This window comes from Oryctolagus cuniculus, chromosome 4 (genome assembly GCF_051225735.1).
Source record: "Oryctolagus cuniculus isolate XC-2025 breed Fujian yellow rabbit chromosome 4, ASM5122573v1, whole genome shotgun sequence".
In the NCBI taxonomy this organism is placed as follows: domain Eukaryota; kingdom Metazoa; phylum Chordata; class Mammalia; order Lagomorpha; family Leporidae; genus Oryctolagus; species Oryctolagus cuniculus.
Genome location: NC_142870.1, coordinates 80417926 through 80440990, shown reverse-complemented (window position 1 = coordinate 80440990; position 23065 = coordinate 80417926). Strand labels below are relative to the sequence as shown.

Genomic DNA, 23065 nt, shown 5'->3' with positions numbered 1-23065 from the left:
GCAAAGATAACATTGGCTCATGAGTCCTTCTGTTCCTCTGGCCTGGCTTGCTATAGCAATGTTTCCTCCAGCAATTGCTTTACAAACCATTAAGCAGTGATGAAAACAAGCGCCTGGCCATATGTCCAAGGCCACAGGAAACCCAGGAGCAGATTTTAGAAAACAGAACCCATCCTCTCTCCCCTTTCTCAACTCTGAGTGGAACTTCCTTGGAAGGGTGGGTGTCCGTATGAGGCATGGCTGCAGGATTAAAATGGTAGAATAGTGTGGGTACAGCTGGAATAAGATTTGGGAACACCAATGGGGAGTGACTTAGAAACACTGCAGCTCGTCTGGGTTAGGAGTAAGGTAGGTTGCCTTTTTGGTTATGATCAGAACATATAAGACTTCAGGGAAGCACAATCATCAGTATTTTAACATCACGCCCTTTCTTCTATAAGGCTTTGCCACTCAGAGTTTGGTATGTGGTGTCAGCATCGCTTAATCAGAAATGCAGAATCTTGGGCTCTTCCTAACCTTCTGAATCAGAATCTATATTTCAACAGAATTGTCCCAGCTGTTGGGTACGCACATTTAACATTTGGGAAGCTCTGTAGCTGGGAGCTCTAAGAAGATGCCCCAAACAAGGAACATTATTTTTTTCTAGTACTCTTGGCTCTGACAACAAGAATAGCTAAACATTTGCCAAGTATAACATCATACCAATTGTTGTGCCTAAAACACATCTCATCTTTAGTACATCCCTGACAGAGGCATGACCATTATACCCATTTACAGATGATGTGGTGAGGCTCTGGGAAATTTAAATAACTTGTCTAAGATGACTCAACTGGGGAGGAAATACAGAGCCACAGCTAGTACCTATCACCCATGTTCTTACCCATCAGGCTCATCTACCTTGCCATAAATGTGAAAGCAGTTGGGCTGACCAAAGATGTCTCTCAGGGTAGAGGGGAGATGATGAAGAGATTTCTCCCAAAGAAATACATTCCCTAAAAAAAGGCCCTTGGAGGGATAAGTCAATAAAAAAGTCTCCATTTCTGATGCCTCCCCAATGGGCTCCTGTGTTGCTCTTGGAATTTGCAGAATAGTCCGGGTCTGGAATAAGCAAGGACTTAGAAGGTAGACTAATCTTTACCTCTCTCTCCTTGGAGCAAGAATCTCTAACTGCAAACCCTGGGAAGCTCAGGATTGAGGCAACTTGTTGCCCTTTTAATCAATATTTTGCTTTATTGCTGAAGTCTTAACTCTGTTTTCTCATATATTTATTCATCCATCCATCCATTGATTCAAAATGCAAGGTACTATGCAAGCAGAGAAAGAGACAGACGAATTCCTGTTCATGGGCTTACATTTTAGTAGAAGAGTCAGACAATAAATTAATAAATATATATCATATATGTGTTTGAGTGCAGTATAAAATTCAGCTAGGAAAAGGATAGAGCATGGTAGGGTTGGGGGATATGACTACATAAGATAGACAAGCCAGGGAAGGTTTCTCTGAGGGTAACATCTGAGTGTGACTTTGCATGAGGTGAGAAAGGGAGCCGTGGAGCTCCTGGAGGAAGAGTTTCAGAGTAGAGGGCCACAGCAAGGCGAAGGGCACAAGGTGGGTCAAGAAACAGCAAGAAACCCAGGATGACTGGGGCAATGAGTGAGCTGTAGAGGATGAGGTGGGAGAGGTTACAGGTGCGCAGACTAGAGCTTTTGCCCTGTGAATGATGGGGAGATGGAGCATTTTGAGCAGAGGAATGACATCGTGTGATGTTTCTTACCTTTTGGCAGGATCACCCAGGCTGTTGTGTTGAGATTGAATTGAAGAGGGGCAAAAGTGGAACTAGGGAGACCAGGTGGGAGCAACTGTACAAGTTTGGGTAGGAGCTGATGACAGTTTGGACCAGGTTGGTGGCTGTGAAAGTGTATCTTGAAAGTACAGCTGAAAGGACTTGGTGAAGGAAATCCTTTAGTTCTTCCTCATTTTCAGGCCTCTGGTTATATCATGAATTCTGACCTCTATTTTTTATACTGCTCACTTGCCATTGGCCCCTTATAAGCCTGACCACTCACACCTCTATCCCCTGATTTTCACACACCTTGTCCTTGGTCGGTCTCTGTCCCTCTCTGGTACTCCTGGCTGGCTACCACCCACATCTCCAAATGTACATGCAATGCTGCTGCTGATTATTATCAATACTTTGTACTTGTGTCCTGCTTTACAGTTTAAGACCTTTCATGCACACTATCTCATCCAGCACATTAGGTTTCATGGGTCATTTCCTGCCTTTCATTGTACTCCAGGAGATGTCAAGGAAGAGACATGAGTCAGCATTGGCTCAGTTTCAGACAAATTAAATTCTTGGCATCTATAGGACTGGCAGAGAGCAGGCAGTAGCTATGGATGAATATGTACAAGTGTGTGGGTAAACTAAGCTGCAAAGCAGAGCAAATAGCCTGGGGTAAGGTACACGTTGACAGAAGGACCCAGAGGGCAATACATGGGAGCCGGAAAAGAGGTGCCATAGTTGTGGACAGAGACCCAGGGGTGAGAGAGAAGACAATGGAAATCGGGCCTAGATAGGGGTGGATGATCAAGAGAGAAGGCTGAGCACACCAGTGTCGACCACAAGTCAGAAGCCTGACCCCTTGGCCGAGCCCTGCGGGTGGTTTCAGAGAAGCCTTTCAGAAAGGACCCAGACCGGATGACTGGGTAGCGGGCAAAGCGGGGCAGCACAGCACAGGAGAGTGATACTAAGAAGGCTCTTCCTAAGCCAGGGAGCTTCTGTGTGTTCCCTATTTGAATAGGAGTCAATCCCCCAACGTGGCTAATTAGAGACCAGTGGGTAAAGCCAAGCGTGGCATTCAGGGAGTATGGGGAAGGGGTAGAGCAGGGAATGAAGATAGGCACTCTTTCTCCCTGGATAGGCCCAGCATTGAGAGAAGTCCTCAACCACTATCTCCACAGGCTGATTATTCGGTAGCTTTCACATTTGATACCAGCACTAACATCAGTTGGCTGATTTTTTTTTCAGCCTGGACCTGTGAGTCTTAAGCTGGTTCTCAGCTTTGTACAGATGTCCTGAGTCCAACCACAGTAAAATAAATTACATTAGAATCTAGGGCCAAGAGGCCTAGCTGTGATGTTTTTTAAAAGCTCCCAGGTGGCTCCAGTAGGCAACCCAAGTGGAGGTCTTCTGCCTTAGCCACATGCCCCAGCTTCACTACAGCTGAACACAAAGCATACTCTTCCCTCCCTTTTGTGTCTAAAGTTGACCATGGTGCCAAGAGCAAGGGTCATAAATGGATCCTGAGCAGATCAGAAAATAAAAACCTACTTCTCCTACTGGGTTGAAAGAAAGAAGTTCCGCACACCAGGCTGTTAGAGGTACAAAAGCTGCATACTGTTCAACTTGACTGGTCAGGTTGGTTCTGGTTGGTGAGATGCGCAGTACTTTGCAATCAGTTTTCTCTAGATCTGCCTTAGGAACCCCAGTGTTCACAGCAACCTCTGGGTTACATTTATTCTTGTCAGAGAGAGGCACTTTGTAGGGCTTTACCTCCATCTTGAGGATGAGATTATTAGAAACAAAGATGCCCTGAGTCAGCGGTAACATTTTTTTTTTTTTTTTTTTTTGGTTAGAGTTAGACAGTGAGAGAGAGAGACAGCAAGCTCTTCCTTCCGTTGGTTCACCCCCCAAATGGCCGCTATGGCTGAAACTATGCCGATCCGAAGCCAGAAGCCAGGTGCTTCCTCCTGGTCTCCCATGCGGGTGCAAAGGCCCAAGCACTTGGGCCATCCTCCATTGCCTTCCCGGGCCACAGCAGAGAGCTGGACTAGAGGAGGAGCAACTGAGACTAGAACCCGGTGCCCATATGAGATGCCCGCCCCGCAGGTGGAGAATTAACCAAGTGAGCCACGGCGCTGGCCTCTTTCTCTTTTTTTTCAGGGGGAACTTGAGATAGCATCCAGTCCTCAAGGCTCTGGACATTAGCATGCATCACCTGGGGGCCTTGTAAGCGTCCTGGTTCCCAGGAACACCCCTGAAGGAAACCAGTGCTCTCATTCCCTGGCTAACTGGTGGTTGTTCAGTTTCTGCTGGTATCATGCCCTCTTGGGTTCCTCAAAAATACTTTGCCTTATCAGTTCTGTGTCTCTGCTGCCCACACTGTTCAAGATTGGTAACAGATGTTGTGTCATGCTTAATTTCCTTATTAATTCAACAACAGTTTATTAGGCATCTACTAGGGACCAAACATTGTTATATGACCTGGGGATACAGCCCTAAAAGAAACAGACAAGCCTCTACCTTGAGGAGCTTCTATTCTACCAGGCAAAATTAGGTCCATGAATTTGAGCATGGCTAAATGGCAAGCTCCTTGAGATGCCTTTGTGTTTTGTGACTCTTGTGTTCTCAGTGTCTATGAAAGGCAAAGAGAATACAAATAGCAAAAGTATGTTGAATACAGAAATGAGTGAATGCTGAGTGGTGCACACAGGTTCTCCAGCTTCACCCATACCACCAGGGTTGGTATCTGTACCCTGTCACAGTCTCTCTCTTTAATCACACAGAAGGTTATACATCAAGCTAGTGAGAACTCATTCACAAGACACTCTCCACCTGTTTTTTCTCTTTCTAATAGTTTTTCATATACCATACAACTTACCTCTAGTTAATTCAATGATTTTTAGAATTTTTAGAGATTTTAAAAAATCTATACAAATAAATTATTTTTTCTGATACTTTTTTTCATGTTAATGTAATATTAATACAAAGAGAACAGATTCAGTGTAGTTTATAGATACAATTCTAAGAATATAATGATATTCCTTTCCTCCCTCCCCACCTCCTTGATTTTTAGAATAGTAGCACATTGAGGTATAATTTAATGATAGGGCTATGTTCTGAGAAATGTATTAGGTGCTCTTGTCACTGTGCATACATCATAGAGTGTACTTACACAAACTAAGATAGCTACAATGTCACTAGGTAATATAATCTTAGAGGCCACCATCATATATATGGCCTATTGTTGGCAAAACATCATTATGTGGCACATGACTGTATTTAGTATACAGATGCATACAATCAAAACTATGGTTATTTTTACATTTGCATCATCTCAAAAAGAAACCCTGTACCTTTTAGTCATCATCTCTCCATTCCCATCCATCCCAATCCTAGGCAACAAAAAATAATCTACTTTTTGACTCTAAGTTTCCTGTTCTGGTCTTTTCATATAAATGGAATCATATAATTCATAGTTTTGGGTGACTGGTTTTTTATTTATGGTGAAATAAATTATATTTCATCATATGTATGTCATATTTGTTTATTCATCAATTGATAGATATTTGGGTTGTTTCCACTTTTTGGCTATTATCAGTAACGTTGCTATAAACACCCACATACAATGTATGGACACTGTGTGTAGACATATGTTTTTGTTTATCTTGGGTACATATCCCGGAGTTGAATCACTAAGGTCACATAGAAACTTTATGTTTAACTGTTTGAGGAACTAGCAAACTATTTTCCAAAGTAGTCACACTATTTTATACTCTTATCAGCTATGTTTAAGGTTCCAATTTCACCAACATTGTTTATTATTATCAGAGCTTTAAATTATGACTATCCTGGCGGGTAGAAAGTGGTATTTCATTGTTGGTTTATATTTCTGATGACTAATGATGTCCAGCATCTTTTTATGTGTTTATTGACCACTTGTATATCTTCTTGGAAGATATCTATTTCAATTTTTTGCTCAATTTTAAATTGGATTATGTCTATTTATTACTGCATTTAAGGGTTAATATACTGCAGATAAAAGCCCCTTATCAGATAAATGATTTACAGATATTTTCTCCCATTCTGTGGTTTGTCTTTCCAATTTCTTGAATTTCTTTTGATGTACAAAAGTTTTAAATTTTGATGAAGCCCAACTTACCTATTTTTAATTTAATGTAAGTTAAGAGTCCAACCTCCACTCTTACTATCTAGTAGGACTACTTAGTTGTCCCGGCACCATTTGTTGAAAAGATGATTCTTCACACATTGAATGCTCTTGGTGCTCTTGTCAAAAATTAGCTGACCACAGACACATGGGTTTGTTTATGGACTCTTAATTCTACTCCATTGATCTTTACATCTATCTTTATGCCAGTACCATACTGTCTTAATTACTACTACTTTGTGGGAAGGTTTGAAACTGAGTAGTGTAAGTCCTCCAATTTTGCCATTTTCAAGATTTTTTTCACTCTTCTGGGTCCTTTGCAATTCCATTTGGATTTTAGAATCAGTTTGTCAATTTCCAAAAAGACATTCTGGATTATGAAAGAGATGCACTGAATTTGTAGATCAATCTGGAGAGTACTGCCATTTTAACAATATTAAGTCTTCTAATCCATGAACAGGTGAGGTTTTCCTTTTTTTATATTTTTGATTTTTACCATAATTTTAAAAGATTTATTTATTTATTTGAAAGTCAGAGTTACACAGAGAAAGGAGAGGCAGGCAGACACACACACACACACACAGAGTGAGTGAGAGAGAGAGAGAGAGAGAGAGAAAGAGAGAGGTCTTCCATCCGATGGTTCACTCCCCAGATGGCCACAACGGCCGGAGCTGTGCAGATCCGAAGCCAGGAGCCAGGAGCTTCTTCAGGGTCTCCCACGTGGGTGCAGGGGCCCAAGGACTTGGGCCATCCTCTACTGCTTTCCCGGGCCACAGCAGAGAGCTGGACAGGAAGCAGAGCAGCTGGGTCTTGAACTGGCACCCACATGGGATGCTGGTGCTTCAGGCCAGGGTGTTAACCCACTGTGCCACAGCGCCAGCCCTACCATAATGTTTCATAGTTTTTAGAATACAAATTTTATAGTTTTTTGTTCGATTTATTCCCAAATATTTGTCTTTTTGACCTTATTAAGTTGTTTTCTTAATTTCATTTTACATTGCTCATTGTAAGTATATAGAAATACAGTTGATATTTGTATATGGATTTTGTACTCTGCAACCTTCCTGAACTCCCTTACTAGCTGTATTAGTTTTTAGTGGATACTTTAGAATTTTCCATACACATGATCATGTCATCTGGTAACAGACAGTTTTCTTACCTCTTTCCCATTCAGATGCCCTTTGTTTCCTTTTCCTGAATAACTGTCTTTGCTAAGCCCTCAAATATCCTAGTAGAAGTAGCAAGGGTATCCTTGTCCTGTTTGAGTTGTTAAGGGGGAGGTATCCGGTCTTTCACCCTAACCACAATGTTAGCTGTGAGGTTTTGGTGGATGCTTTTTATCAGACTGAGGAAGCTGTCTTCTATTCCTTGTGTGGTTATTATGAAAGGAAAAAAGATTTTGTTAAATGCTTTTTTCTATGTCTATTGAATAATTACGTGTGTAGTTTTTTATTCTGTTGCTGTTAAACCAGGCTCAGAATCCTGGAATGACTGCTCCTTGGTCATGGTATGTGGTTTTTTTCTATATGTTCCTGGATTTGGTTTCATAGTATTTTATTGGGAATTCTTGCATTCATATTCATGACATACTGGCTTTCTTTTCTTGTGTGATAACTTTATCTGGTTTTGGTATCAGGTTAATATTGGTGGGAAGTGTTCCTTCCTCTTCCTTTTTTTGTAATTGCTTATGAAGAATTATTAATAATTCTTTTTTAAATGTTTGGTGGGATCTAGTGGTGAAGCTGTCTGGACCTGGGGCTTCTCTTGTGTTTCTTTTATTACTAAGTTAATTTCTTTGTTATAGGTCTATGAAAATTATCTATTCCTTCTTGAATAGAAGTTGCAGTAGTTTGTATCTAAGAATTTATCCCTCTACCTTGACGACTTGCAAGGATTTGTAATATTCCTTTACAACCCTTTATATTTCTGCATGGCTAGTAGTCATGCCACCTTTTTCATTTCTGAGTCCAGTAAGTTCTCTTTTCTCTGGTCATTCTAGCTAAATGTTAATTTTGTTGATCATATCAAATAATCAACTTTTGGTTTAATTGAATTTTTCTTTTGTTAATTCTGATTCATTAATTTCCTAATCTTTATTATTGCCTTCCTTTTACTTACTTTTAGTTAACTCTTTTTTTTAATGTCTTAGAGTAGAAATTTGAATTCTTAACTTTAGATTCTTTTCTCTTTTTTAATACATGTATTTGGAGGCATTAATTTGTCTCTAAGCACTAATTTTGTAGCATCCCATAAGTCTTGTTATGTGTGTTTTCATTTTCATTGATTATAAAGTATTTTCCAATTTTGCTTTTATTCTTTACTCTATTTGGTGCTTAGGAGTATATTAATTTCTACAACTTTGTGAATTTCAAAAATTCTATTACAGATTTCAAATTTTATTGCATTGTGGTCAGAGAACACGCTTCGTCTATTTTTGTCCTTTTTATATATATTGACATGGTTCTATGGTCTAGCATATGGCCTATCCTGGACAATGTTTTGTGCTCTTTAGGAAATGTGTAGTCTGCTGTTCTTAGAGGAATGTTCTAAAGATGTCTATTTAGTAAATTTGGTTTATAGTCTTCTACAAGGAAAAAAAAAAAAAAGACTTAAGCAGATCTCCTGCTAAGTTGTTGTATCCATTATTAAAAGTGAAGTGCTGAAGTCTCTGTTAACGTCTAACTATTTTTCCCATTATTTTGGTCAATTTTTGCTTCACAGATTTTGGTACTCTGTTATTGGGTGTGTTACACTTATAATTATTACATATTCCTGGTAGAGTGATCCTTTTGTCATTTAAAAAAGTCCTTTTTATCTCTAGTAACTTTTTATAAGTCCACTTAAAAGTTTATTATTAGTGTAGCAATGCTCTGGTTTTTTTTGTGGTTGCTGTTTGCATAATACAGTTTTATCCATCCTTTTATTTCCAACTTATTTGTGTCTTTGAATCTAAAGTGTGCCTCCTGAAGACAGCATACGCTTGGATCCTTTTATTTTTATTTTTTATTTTTATTTTATTATTATTATTTTTTTTGACAGGCAGAGTTAGACAGTGAGAGAGACAGACAGAAAGGTCTTCCTTTTTCCATTGGTTCACCCCCCAAGTGGCCGCTACGGCTGGTGCATTGCAGCCGGCGTGTTGCGTCAATCCAAAGCCAGGAGCCATGTGCTTCCTCCTGGTCTCCCACATGGGTGCAGGGCCCAAGCACTTGGGCCATCCTCCATTGCCTTCCCGGGCCACAGCAGAGAGCTGGACTGGAAGAGGAGCAACCGGGACAGAATCCGGCGCCCCAACCAAGACTAGAACCCCCTGTGCCGGGGCTGCGGATGGAGGATTAGCCTAGTGAGCTGCGGCGCCGGCCAGATCTTTTTATTTTTAAAAGTTTATTTTTGTTTATTTGAAAGTCACAGACAGTGAAAGAGAACGAGTGTGAGCGAACCTGAGATCAAGACCTTCCGTCCTCTGGTTCACTCCCCACGTGCCTTCCACAGCTATGGCTGGGCCAAGCAGAAGACAGGAGCCAGGAACTCTATCCAGGTCTCCCTTTGGGTGGCAGGGAACCATGTACTTAAGCCATAATCTGTTGTTTCCCAGAATCCATCTGCACATTAGCAGATTGGAAGTGGAAGAGCCAGGACTCAAACCAGGCTCTGATGATATAGGATGAGGGCATCCCAAGTGGTAGCTTAACTCACAGCATAATACCTGCCCCCAAGATCTTGTTTTGTAATCCACTCACACTATCTGCCTTTGGTTGGATTGTTTAATCCTTTTACATTTAATGTCATTATTGACACAGTTGGATTTATGTCTGCCGTTTTACTTTTTTTTCTATATGTTGTATTTTTTTTTTATACCTCCATTCCTCTTATACTGGTTTCTATTGAATTAAGTTTAAGCTTTCTAATGCAGCATTTTTAATAACTTTACAATTTTTTTCAACTTTTCAACTACTGCTGTAGGGCTTAACTTCTCACTATCAGTTTCTAATTTATACTAACAACTCCTAAGAGACATAAAAATGTTACTTCTAGGAAAGGGCATTTTGCATAGTGCATTAAGAGTCTACCTGGAATGTTCACAACCCATGTCAGAATGCCTGGGTGTGAGCCCCAGCAGGTGATGGTTCAAGTGGTTAGGGCCCTGCCACACCCATGGGAGACTAGGATTGAGTTGCTGGCTCCTGGCTCTGGCTTGGCCCAACCTGGGTTGCTATGGGTGTTTCTGGAGTGAACCAGTTGATAGGAGATCTATCTCTTTCTCTCTCTTTCAAATAAATAAAATAAATACACTTTTAAAAATGTAACTCCTAGAGAGCTTTATTTCCTTGCTCTACTTTTTTGGTGTGATATTGTTGTTATATATAATATATCTATAAATGTTACAAACATAACATTATAATTATCACTTTGTCTTTTAAAGAAGCTGAAACAATAAAGGAGAGTTGGTATGTATTTATAGCTTTTTTGTTATATTAACCTCTTTATTTATCATTTCTGGATTGCTTCATTTGTTCCTGTGGATTCAAGTTACCATCTGGAGTAGTTTCCAATACAGATTTGCTCCCACCTGCTGTTAATGGCAAACATATTATATTTCTATATGTTATAGGCCTAATAATATATTACATATTGTTCTATTCAATTGCTTTTGATATCAGAGAAGAGAGGGGAAGAAATATCCATTTATTTATTCTGTCTTTTGTAGTAACATAATTACCTTTACTAGTGCTTTTAGTGTGCACTCAAATTTCTGTTGGATTCACTTGCTTTTTGCCTAAAGAACTTCCTTTATTATTCTCTTTCCACAGTCTTTTTGGCAAACTAACCAACCTAAAGTTTAACTTATATCTCCAATGAGTCTACCAATTTACTCCCAATTATCTTTTACCAGAACTTCCCAAATTAGCCAGAGCTATTAGGCAAGAAAAAGAAATTAAAGGGATACGAATTGGGAAGGAAGAAGTCAAACTATCCCTGTTTGCAGATGATATGATTCTTTATTTAGGGGATCCAAAGAACTCTACTAAGAGACTATTGGAACTCATAGAAGAGTTTGGCAAAGTAGCAGGATATAAAATCAATGCACAAAAATCAACAGCCTTTGTATACACAGGCAATGCCACGGCTGAGAAAGAACTTCTAAGATCAATCCCATTCACAATAGCTACAAAAACAATCAAATACCTTGGAATAAACTTAACCAAGGACATTAAGGATCTCTACGATGAAAATTACAAAACCTTAAAGAAATAGAAGAGGATACCAAAAAATGGAAAAATCTTCCATGCTCATGGATTGGAAGAATCAACATCATCAAAATGTCCATTCTCCCAAAAGCAATTTATAGATTCAATGCAATCCCAATCAAAATACCGAAGACATTCTTCTCAGATCTGGAAAAAATGATGCTGAAATTCATATGGAGACACAGGAGACCTCGAATAGCTAAAGCAATCTTGTACAACAAAAATAAAGCCGGAGGCATCACAATACCAGATTTCAGGACATACTACAGGGCAGTTGTTATCAAAACAGCATGGTACTGGTACAGAAACAGATGGATAGACCAATGGAACAGAATAGAAACACCAGAAATCAACCCAAACATCTACAGCCAACTTATATTTGATCAAGTATCTAAAACTAATTCCTGGAGCAAGGACAGTCTATTCAATAAATGGTGCTGGGAAAATTGGATTTCCACGTGCAGAATCATGAAGCAAGACCTCTACCTTTCACCTTACACAAAAATCCACTCAATATGGATGAAAGACTTAAATCTACGACCTGACACCATCAAATTATTAGAGAGCATTGGAGAAACCCTGCAAGAAATAGGTACCGGCAAAGACTTCCTAGAAAAGACCCTGGAGATGCAGGCAGTCAAAGCCAAAATTAACTGTTGGGATTGCATCAAATTGAGAAGTTTCTGTACAGCAAAAGAAACAATCAGGAGAGTGAAGAGGCAACCGACAGAATGGGAAAAAATATTTGCAAACTATGCAACAGATAAAGGATTAATAACCAGAATCTACAAAGAAATCAAGAAACTCCACAACAACAAAACAAACAACCCACGTAAGAGATGGGCCAAGGACCTCAATAGACATTTTTCAAAAGAGGAAATCCAAATGGCCAACAGATACATGAAAAAATGTTCAAGATCACTAGTGATCAGGGAAATGAGGTTTCACCTCACTCCAGTTAGAATGGCTCACATTCAGAAATGTACCAACAATAGATACTGGCGAGGATGTGGGGAAAAAGGGACACTAACCCACTGTTGGTGGGAATGCAAACTGGTTAAGCCACTATGGAAGTCAGTCTGGAGATTCCTCAGAAACCTGAATATAACCCTACCATACAACCCAGCCATACCACTCCTTGGAATTTACCCAAAGGAAATTAAATTGGCAAATAAAAAAGCTGTCTGCACATTAATGTTTATTGCAGCTCAATTCACAATAGCTAAGACCTGGAACCAACCCAAATGCCCATCAACAGTAGACTGGATAAAGAAATTATGGGACATGTACTCTATAGAATACTATACAGCAGTCAAAAACAACGAAATCCGGTCATTTGCAACAAGATGGAGGAATCTGGAAAACATTATGCTGAGTGAATTAAGCCAGTCCCAAAGGGACAAATATCATATGTTCTCCCTGATTGGCAACAACTAACTGAGCACCAAAGGGGAAACCTGTTGAAGTGAAATGGACACTATGAGAAACAGTGACTTAATCAGCTCTTGTCCTGACTGTTGATGTACAATGTAATACTTTATCCATTTTAGTATTTGTTTTGTTTTGTTCTAGTACTATTGGTTGAACTCTGTAATTAACACACAATTATTCTTAGGTGTTTAAATTTTAACTGAAAAGTGATCCCTGTTAAATATAACAGTGGGAATAAGAGAGGGAGGAGATGTACAATTTGGGACATACTCAATGGGACTTGCCCCAAATGGTGGAGTTAGAATCATGCCAGAGGATCCCAATACAATCCCATCAAGGTGGCAGGTACCAATGCCATCTCACTAGTTCAAGTGATCAATTTCAGTTCACAATTGATCACACTGGTAGGTCTAACAGTCAAAGGGATCACACAAACAAGTCTAGTGTCTGCTAATACCAACTGGTAGAATCAAAAAGGGAGAGAACGATCCATCATGGGAAGCGGGATACACAGCAGACTCATAGAATGGCAGATGTCCTAAATAGCACTCTGGCCTCAGAATCAGCCCTTAAGGCATTCGGATATGGCTGAAGAGCCCATGAGAGTATTTTAGGCATGGAAAGCCAAGACACCCTGGGGGAAAAAAAAAAGAAGACCTAAATGAAAGATCTCTGCGAGTGAGATCCCAGTGGAATGAACGGGGCCATCAAAGAAGGAGATACCTTTCTCTGAAGGGAGGAAAGAACTTCCACTTTGACTATGACCCTGTCAGAATAAGATTGAAGTCAGCGAACTCAAAAGGCTTCCATAGCCTTGGCAACTCATGACTAGAGCCTAGAGAGGTTACTGACGCCATAAACAGGAGTGTCAAATTGTTAAGTCAACAACAGGAGTCACTGTGTACTTACTTCTCATGTGGGATCTGTCCTTAGTGTGTTGTCCAATGTGAAGTAATGCTATAACTAGTACTGAAACAGTATTTTACACTTTGTGTTTCTGTGTGGGTGCAAACTGATGAAATCTTTAATATATACTAAATTGATCTTCTGTATATAAAGATAATTGAAAATGAATCTTGATGTGAATGGAATGGGAGAGGGAGCAGGAGATGGGAGGGGTGTGAGTGGGAAGGAAATTATGGGGGGGAGCCATTGTAATCCATTAACTGTACTTTGGAAATTTATATTTACTAAATAAAAAATAAATTAAAAAAGAAAATAAGAAAATAAAAATCTATTTACTTTTTTATTTATCTGAGAGAGGGAGGGAGGGAAGAAGGGAGAGAGATCTTCTATCTGTTGGTTGATTCCCCAAATGCTCACAATAACCATGACTAGGTCAAGCCAAAACTGGGAGCTAGAAACTCAATCTCTCTCCCATGTGGGTGACAGGGACCCAAGTACTCGAGTCACCACCTGCTGCCTCCCTGGGTACGCACCAGCAGGCAGTTGGAATCAGCCAGGCATAGAATCCAGGCACTGAGACATGTGATATGGCATCCCATGTGGCATCTTAATTGCTGACTAAATATCTGCCCCTCTGTAAGGACATTTTTGAGAGCACTGATGGCTCAAACTTCTCTACTCTCTGTTGCAAGTAAGTCATTTCTTTTGGGAAAAGGTTTGGAGTATCCTCTTTTACAGTTTGCTTCTATCCCCAAGCAAAGTCTCTGAGGCACAGCTCTGGAGCTGGAATTGGGAGTGATAGTATGCTTGCTCTCCTAAGTGGCACCCCCATCTTAGCAGCTGAACATTCAGTGCAATGGGGTGAACAGTCTCAGGTCTTCTTGGCTTGCCTTTCTCAGCATGGAAACTGCCTCATGAGCTAAATCAGGGGTGATTGGGGCCCTAATAGTCTCAGAAGTATTGTACCTGTGGTACAACTGCTGTTGCTTGGGTGAGGTCTAGCCAAAAGAAGGGAATCTCCATCTCTGGCTACGCTCAGCTAGAACTTAGCCTCAACAGATAGCTTGGGGCAGGATAAGAAATGCCCTATCTGGGAAGGTAGTCCTTCAACAGGGAGCTGGGGAGAAAGGAAGCTCTATGTCCTTGGTTCCAGTAGTCTGGAGTAGAATTTCTATGTTACTGAGCTAGGAGAGTAGAGAGAGCAAGCAAGTCTTGTTTCAAACACCACAGACTCACTGCCCTTATCAAGTTATGGTAGATTTTATTTTAAAAAATTTATTTTAAAGGCAGAGTAACAGACCAAGAGCAAGAGAGAGAGCAGAGAGAGATCTTCCAGCCATTGATTCACTCCCCAAATGCCCACAATAGGTATGGCTGGACCAGGCCAAAGCCAGGAGCCAGGAATTTTATCTGGGTCTCTCACATGGATGGCAAGGGCCTAAGCACTTGAGCCATCATCTGTTGCATCCCAGGATGCACTGGCAGAAAGCTGGATCAGAAGTAGAGGAGCCAAGATTTGAAACAGCACTCCAATATACGATGTGGGTGTCCCAAGTGGCAGCTTAACATGCTATACCACAATATCCACCCCCATTCCTAGAGACTTTAAAGGGTTATTTTTGAATTACTCTCACTAGCTTCAGTGGCCTATCTGCAAAACTCCTCCTGATGATAGGCTGGAAGCCCACTGTCTTTCAGAACTTGTGATGTTTTGTTTTAGGGAGTGAATGTGATACATATAGATTTCCACAGAATGACCATCCTAACCTGAATATACATATAAATCACGTAGGGAACTTCTTAAAACCACAGATTCCTGGTGCTCCATTCTCAGAGACTGATTTTCTAGGACTGGGTTGGAAGTTAAAAAGAAATCTCCATTTTTAACAAGGTCTCTACTTAATTTTTTAAATGATTTATTTAGTTATTTGAAATAGTTACAACTTCCATCCTCTGGTTCACTCTCCAGTTGGCCAAAATGGCCAGCACTGGGCCAGGCTGAAGCCAGGAGCCACCAAGGGTTTCACCCAGGTCTCTAAGGTGGACCAGACATTTGGACCATCTTCTACTGCTTTTCCAAGGCCTTTAACAGGGAGTTGGATCTGAAGTGCAGCAGCCAGGACACAAGCTGCCATGTATATGGGATGCCCATGTCTTAGGCGGATGCTTTACCCACTACGCCATTAACACTGGCCCCCTACATAATATTTTTTGGAAAAAAATGTACTAAAAGGACTAATGAATACCAAAGAAGACTTATTTCTTCTCTGCTGTCTCCTTGTCTTCCTTTTTTTTTAAAAAATGAAGCAAAACAAAACAAACAAAAAAACAGATTCTGTGTCTACTAAGTAAGGGTCCTTGCCCCAATGGTATAGTCAAACACTAGCTCCAGAAACATTACAATAGAAAGTGTGTGTGTGTGTGTGTGTGTGTGTGTGTTTATAGCAAAATCTAGAAATCCTGTCATTAAAGAAAGTGCAGCCTGTTTGGAGGCAGGGAGGTGCTGCAGAATCATGATTCGGGCTGGTCAAGAACCAAAGGGGACACGAGACCGCAGGGCAAGGATTCTCAGATGGGTGGTAGGAGACCACCTGCCTCAGAACCTTTATTGCTCTTGCATCAATCTGACCTTGCCTTGGTGTTGCCATTTGGAACCTTACTTCAAACAAAGAGAGGACACCACAGGCTCTGCTGCAACTGGCCTGATTTGCACACCATCGAGCGGTGATATACGCCTCTGGTGAGCGAATAATAGGATTAAAGCAGCTATCCAGCAAGCTGCAGCAGGGAGGCCTCCCAGCACCCAGCTGCACATTGTTATCACTAATGTGCATCCTTACAGTTCTAAGAGCAGAAAATGAATACAGTTTCATATTTTAAAACTCTAGACGCTATTAGCAATTTATTTTTCCCAAAGAATTAGCTAATTAAAATTGTAAATAAGGCTGTGTAATGTTTGTGCATACCTCTGTCGCTCATGAAGAGTCTGAATGTGGCTGCCTAAGTGTTACAACCTGATTCTACTTCTTGCTGCCTGCACTCCCATCAGGGGAAAAGGTCGTACTCAGGGAAAGGAGAATGTATGAAAAGGGTGTCCACCACAGAAGGCAGAATTAATATAGAGGCAGGTCCCAGAGAGCTCCAGAAACCTGGCCATCTGAGGCATGTAAGAAGCCAGAGAATATTTCCCTACTGGGTTTAGTAGGTGGGTTTTATTATTATTATTAAAGATCAAAAGAACAGGATTCCCCAGGGGGAACTGCAAAAGCATGTTATGACAAAAAGCTAAAGATTAACCAATTTTAACTTTTCCTTTTCAGAACTGCTTGTATACCACACTTATGGCCTCACTCCCACACACTGTTTATAATTGGTGGGCTTTACTGGTACCAATTCACAAATCAGATTGAGGAAACTTCGAATTTTTCTTCCATGGTTTAATGATATGTAATTATTTTTCTGTTATGGACTGAATCGCATCAACCCACAATTCCTATGTTGAAGCTCTAACCCTTATACCTAAAATGTAATGGCTCTTGGAGATAGTCATTGAAGGGGTAATTCAGTTAAAGAGAAGCCTGTGGGGTGGCCCTCATCCAATATAACTGGCATCTTCCTAGAATGAAGGTGATTAAGACAGAGAGAGACAGAGAAAAGCCATGTGAGGGAACAGGGAGAAGGTGGCCATCTGCAAGCCAAGACAACAGGCCTTGGGAGAAATCTCCAACACCTTGACCTTACACTGCCAGCCTTCAGAACAGTAAGCAAATAAATTTCCATTGCTTAAGGCACCCAGGCTGTGGCACTCTGTTATGGCAGCCCTGGAAAACTCAGCACTCAGGAATAGACATCTTTCTTGAAGCTGGGTTTTTAACCAGTGTGTAAACACTAGACAGGTAGAACAAAACCTAACAGGTAAGGCATGGGTCAATCCTTGTGACTTACAAATTGATACCCCTATACTATTGTTGATTGAAAATTATACCCAATCCCTCTCCCTCATCCAAATTGGCCCCTTTTATTATACTTTCATAGCATTCTTTACTCTTTCAATGTAAGACTTACTGAATTGTAATTATATATTTGTGACATTATATATTTCAGATCTGTCTCCCCTCCGAAAGTGGGGAGAGAGGGAGAGAGGGAGAGAGGGAGAGAGGGAGAGGGGGAGAGGGGGAGAGGGGGAGAGAGGGAGAGAGGGGGAGAGGGGGAGAGGACATGGCTACCTCTGTTTTATTCACCAGCATATGCCCAACATCTGACATAACATCAAGTCTTTCAGTATATGTTCAATGAATGAACAGAGAAGTCATGAGGTTATCGGGGACTTAAACCAGGGAGGTTGACTGATGGGCCTTGTGATTTCCTTGAATCTCCTGAAACTGTCTTTAGAAGTTTGTTCAGGTATACACTTCTCTGGAGAGGGGACACACAACCTTCATTAAGTTCCAAAGGAGTCTGTGACCTCCCCCTAAAATAAGGAATCACTGAGCTAATAGAAACAAAGATCCAATGCCAAAGAACTCAGCTGTAGGTTGAAATAAGGTATGCTACGTGCATATTTACATGGGCACATGTGTGGATGTATGAATATATGTATGTGTGATTTCCAAGAACAGAAACAGACGCTGCAATGGATTTACAGAGCAATCCACATTCCTGATTCCCCTGAGTAACTGATCATTTCTATAGTCACAGGGCTAGAGTAGTGGCCGCCAGCATTCATCTGTTTCTTGGCAGCGACATCCATCACACAGGTGGGGCAGGGGTGGGCTGGGGAGGGGGTAGTCAGCAATTCCCTCCTTTCACCTTTTCAGGAAGCTGGCATCCCTAGTTCCTTTTAATAACAAACCTGTGAACCTCCCAGTTAACAAAGGCACAGAGCAATTTATAATGCACAAGTGCTCAGGCAACTGGATCAAACAACCCTGGGCTTTTCTTTCCTTGCCCTGTGGTCAGGGAGGAGGTCCAACCTCATCAGGCTAAAGAGGCCTCTGAGGCTGGTGCGTTCGCAGGGAGTGCTGCAGGACGGGCCAGAACACACTAACTGGCTGTCATATATGAAATCTCTCCCTCTCTTTCTTTTCAGCTCCAGAGGACACTCCCCTTCAGTAAATTCCCTCCCTTATTTTTGTCCCAAAATTGGGGACTTCAACAGGAAATGTGGCAGAGAGAAGGCTTTTGATGTGCCATTAACTCTCAGTTATCCATACTGATAGAGAAGAGCAGTAGGGCAGATAGTTCAAAGCCAAAGGCTCTTCCATTTTAGCTTTGTAGTGCATTGTTTCAAGAAGCTTAGTGGCAGACTTATCTCCATAATTATGTTTGTTTTTGTTGCTTATTAAAATGAGGTTGTCTGCCTTACGGCCAGGCAGTTGGGTGATGTAAAGATTCTGGCTCAGAATTTTAACATTCACCAGGGAAAAGCCACAAGGCACACAGATAATAAAACTTGACTAGATGTGAGTTCAACTTCTTAATCACCAGTGATCAACTGCTTTGCTCCTCCAGGACAAAAGTGAGCCAGAGATGAGAATAACTATAGGAGACCAGTTGGAAGGGAATGAGTCTTTACATTTCAATGAGGACACATGACTATTGGGGCCAAAACTGGTGATAGCATCAGTTTTGATGACTCCCCTGCCTGGTCTCCCAATCTTCCACTCTGCAGAAGCCAGGGTGATCTTTCTGCACTAATCTCACTGTGTTCCTTTCTGTCTGTGACAGTCACCAGGGCTACTCACAACCATCCTGCTCTCTCCTTTCACCACTTGAAGCTAGACGCAGAGATGTGATTGCAATGGCCAATGAAACATGAGTGGCTGTGTCATTTCTAGGTGGAAGGCTTCTCAGTGTGTGTTTCACTCCACTCGTCTGGCAAGGCAATTGGCAGTATCTCAGTTGGTGGCTGCTCCAGCAGCTCCCATCTTTGGGTTACTATGATGAGCAGGGGTCTCACAAACTGAGGATGAGTGGTGGTAGGATAAAGATATAAATCTCTACTGCCACAGCATGATTATCTGGGTTTTCATCTCTCCAATTAGACCAGAACAACCCAAGGCCAAAATTATTTCTCTTTCAGGGTATTAACTCTTAAATATGCACATAACATATCTTAAACAATCTGGTATAAAATGAAATCCTCTTCCGTGGCCCCTGTGATCCTCCAGGTTTATGCTTTTCTTACACTAGCTGACTCCCAGCATCATCAGCTGCAATGACAAAATGTCTTTGGTTTCAGATATATAGCGCATGGTGGAGTTACTCTTCAGACCAATAGAGTAAGAAAGAAGGGCTGGCAGAGGGAGAGAGAGAGAGAGAGCTGTTGCAGCATCCTTATGCTGCAGACATTCAGAATACAATAGCTTTAAGGAGCCAACAGGATTCCAAAACAAAGCCCTGGGGCAAACATATGGGAAAAATAATAACCCAAAGTGTTCAGTTTATGGGAGATCACAGGTGTCATCTGCGCTAGACGCCTACATCCTCATTGTTAACACAGTACCAGCACTCAGTGATGACTTATCACATGATTGGCACAATTCCAACTGCTTTTCAAATAACTCATCAAGCTTTCACAATAACCTTATAAGGTAGCTATTATTACTTCGGTTATATGATGAAGAAGCTGCAGCACAGAGAAGTAATGTAAACTCCCTTTGGCTAAACAGCTAGAAAATAGCCCTCTTTGAATTCAGCATCTGCTTGAACACTCTCTATCATGGGGAGCTCATTAACTCCCACTGCATACCACCCCACTCCCACCCCCACCAGCCATGTGCTGCCTTCCCCTCAAACTGTCATCCCCTGCACATTGCTGCCTCTTAGACCAACACAGAGTGATTTTACTCACTTCTCTCCAAGGCAGGCCTTCAAACATTTGAAGGCAGCAGTCATGCGTCCCTTAGGGTTCCTCTTCCCCAGTCTAAACAGCCCCAGTTCACTCAACCATTTCCAATGTGCCATAGCTTGAGGCCCCTCGCCATCACAGTGCAGTGACTCATACATGCTGGGGACCAAACAATGTCAGTGGAAGTCAGCGAAGTGGAACTGGTGACTCGCCCTGCTTCTAGTCTGGGGCTAAGCTAAGGCCTCCTGCGACCCTGAGCATGCTCCTTCGATGAAGTAAAGCAGGGTCTGGCGGCAGAAATGGAGCCACAGTCTGCTGCTCCAGGAACAATTAGCTGGCCATGAGCCCTGCACATGTCCCCACTCTGGCAAACGAGAGCCCATGGGTGTGCATGTGCAGTCTCTCATTCTCACTCAAGTTTGCCTCTGCTTCTCCTCCTCTATTCCAGCAGCCTCCTTCTCCCAGAAGTGGGGCTGAGAGAAGTCCCTCTACTCACCATGGAGTTCATGGCAAAGTGATTGTGCTGTGTCTGGAGGTCTATGGCATGCTGGTAGCTGACACCGATCTCCGTGTGGCTCTGCAGAAATAACTCCTTATTGTGGCTTATCCAGTCGAACATCTAGAAGAGACAAGAAGGTACAGAACAATCAGGAGGGCCATGAGTCTAAAAGGGCAAGATATTCAGAGATGGGGAAGAGAAGGAAAGCCCTCCTGCTGGTGCCCGGTGAGAACCCACCATTGTTCTGAGAGTTGGGTGGGCTACAATCTGTTTCTCAGGAGAGTCCTCACTTTTAGCCTAAGGACCCACCAATAGCCCTGTCCTAAGAGAAAAAGAGAAAATAAGTTAGTGAATCAGGGAGACAGGGGAAGGAAGCTGCCTAATATCCCTAGCTACGTCACCCATTTGTAAAATCCTTTTGAGATCCTCAAACAGGCTCCATGCTTGCCATAGGGACAAGAGCTGAGGAGACAAGCTGAGAGGCCTAATGCACTGCTATTGGAGCTCTTAGAAGAGAGACACTCTTAGGAACAGAAGCATCCTTCCTTACACATCCCTGCCCCGCTTAGATACTGCCCAGTCACACATGGCGCTGCACCAAGGTTTTGAACCGAATCAGCTTTTCTCCATAACCTCACAATTCGCAGGTTTCTTTTGTAACCCACCTAGAGCCAGAGGAGGATTTTGAAGGTACAGTAAGTACTGCCTTGTGCTGGTACAGTGGGTATTCTGCCATTTTTCATCTCTTATCTCTGAACTTGGATCTTATTTGAATATCCACCCCTCCCCCAGGCAACCCACACATTTCTAGGGGAGTTGACTTTGAGGGAGGTGGGGTGTGTGTATGTGTGTGTGTGTGTGTGTGTGTTTGTGTTAGAGGGTGGGGTTGTCCCCTGGTTCTTCAGGAGACCTGATGCAATCATAGCATGACATTTCCCAAGCAAAGGGATTCTCTCAGAATCACAAAATGACTCAGTATGATATAATAATATATGAGGAGAAGTTCACTGGAAACTTCTGGGAAAACAGAACTCCAGTCTTTAGATATGGCTTCTCTTCCTCTGATCCTGGATGGCCTTGATCTCAAGTTGCTGCAGCCATTCTGCTAGAAGCACAAGGGCGAAACCAATGGGCAGGAGAAAGAACAGAGACAAGGCAACTGCAGAAAAAAGGCAAAGTCCTGTCTCAGCCTTATCTGATCTCCACTTTGTCCCTGCATACTTCCTTACGACCTGAGCCAAGAAATTCTCTTTATTATTTTTGGAAATTTATATTCATTAAATAAAAGTTAAAAAAAGATCTATTTATTTATTTGAGAGGTAGAATCACATACAAGGAGAGGGAGAGACAGAGAGAAAGGCCTTCTTTCTGCTGGTTCCCTCCCAAATGGCCACAACAGCCAGAGCTGCGCCGATCGGAAGCCAGGAGTGTCTTCTGGGTCTCCCACATGGGCGCAGGGGCCCAAGCGCCTGTGCCATCTTCTACTGCTTTCCCAGGCCATAGAAGAGAGCTGATTGGAAGTAGAGCAGTGGGGGCTAGAACCGGTGCCCATATGGGATGCCAGCGCCACAGGTGGAGATTTAACCCACTGTGTCACGTGTGCCACTCCTCTCTTTATCATTAAAGCTGGTTTAACTTGGATGTTCTGTAGTGTTCCTCCCAGAGCAGTCAAACGGAAAGGTGTGAATTGATACATCTGGAGAAGAGGACTGCTCTGCTGGGGTCTGACACTTCCATAACACAGCTGCAGGGTGGAAAGGCAGGAACTGAGCACAGGAGCAGGCGGGGAAGCTGCAACGACAATGCCAGCTTTCCTAGAGGCAGAACCACAGCCTCTTCCCACTATTTCTCTTTACACTAAGAGTGAATTTGCTTTTTCACTTATATTCAGCCAGCGTTTGTGGGATACCTACTAGGTGCCAGACACTGTCTGAGGTAACAGGCAAAAACAACTAAAATGTAGTTCTCAAGATGAAGTGGCTTAAAAGCCAGCATAGGAAGCTAACATGGACTCAGATACAACTTTAGTACAACCTGGCATACAACATGATTAAAATTACAGCTAAGGAAAAACAGGGGCAGGTGTGACAATGCAGAGGGTTAAGCCACCACTTGGGGCACCTATGTCCCATATACCCATGCTGTTTCAAATCCTGCTACCCTGTATTTCTTGTTTTAAAA

At 42.0% G+C, this 23065-nt stretch overlaps 1 protein-coding gene across 37 annotated transcripts in view; it reads right to left on the bottom strand.

Annotated features, from left to right (window-relative positions):
• The window catches only part of KALRN (kalirin RhoGEF kinase), a 777940-nt gene that overhangs the window by 420216 nt on the left and 334659 nt on the right, over nucleotides 1–23065 (bottom strand). For all 37 annotated transcript variants that reach the window (XM_089331826.1, XM_089331827.1, XM_089331831.1 and 34 more), the window contains one exon: nucleotides 20882–21004. In XM_089331826.1, the coding sequence (XP_089187952.1) occupies nucleotides 20882–21004 (123 nt within the window). The remainder of the gene's footprint in view (nucleotides 1–20881; nucleotides 21005–23065) is intronic.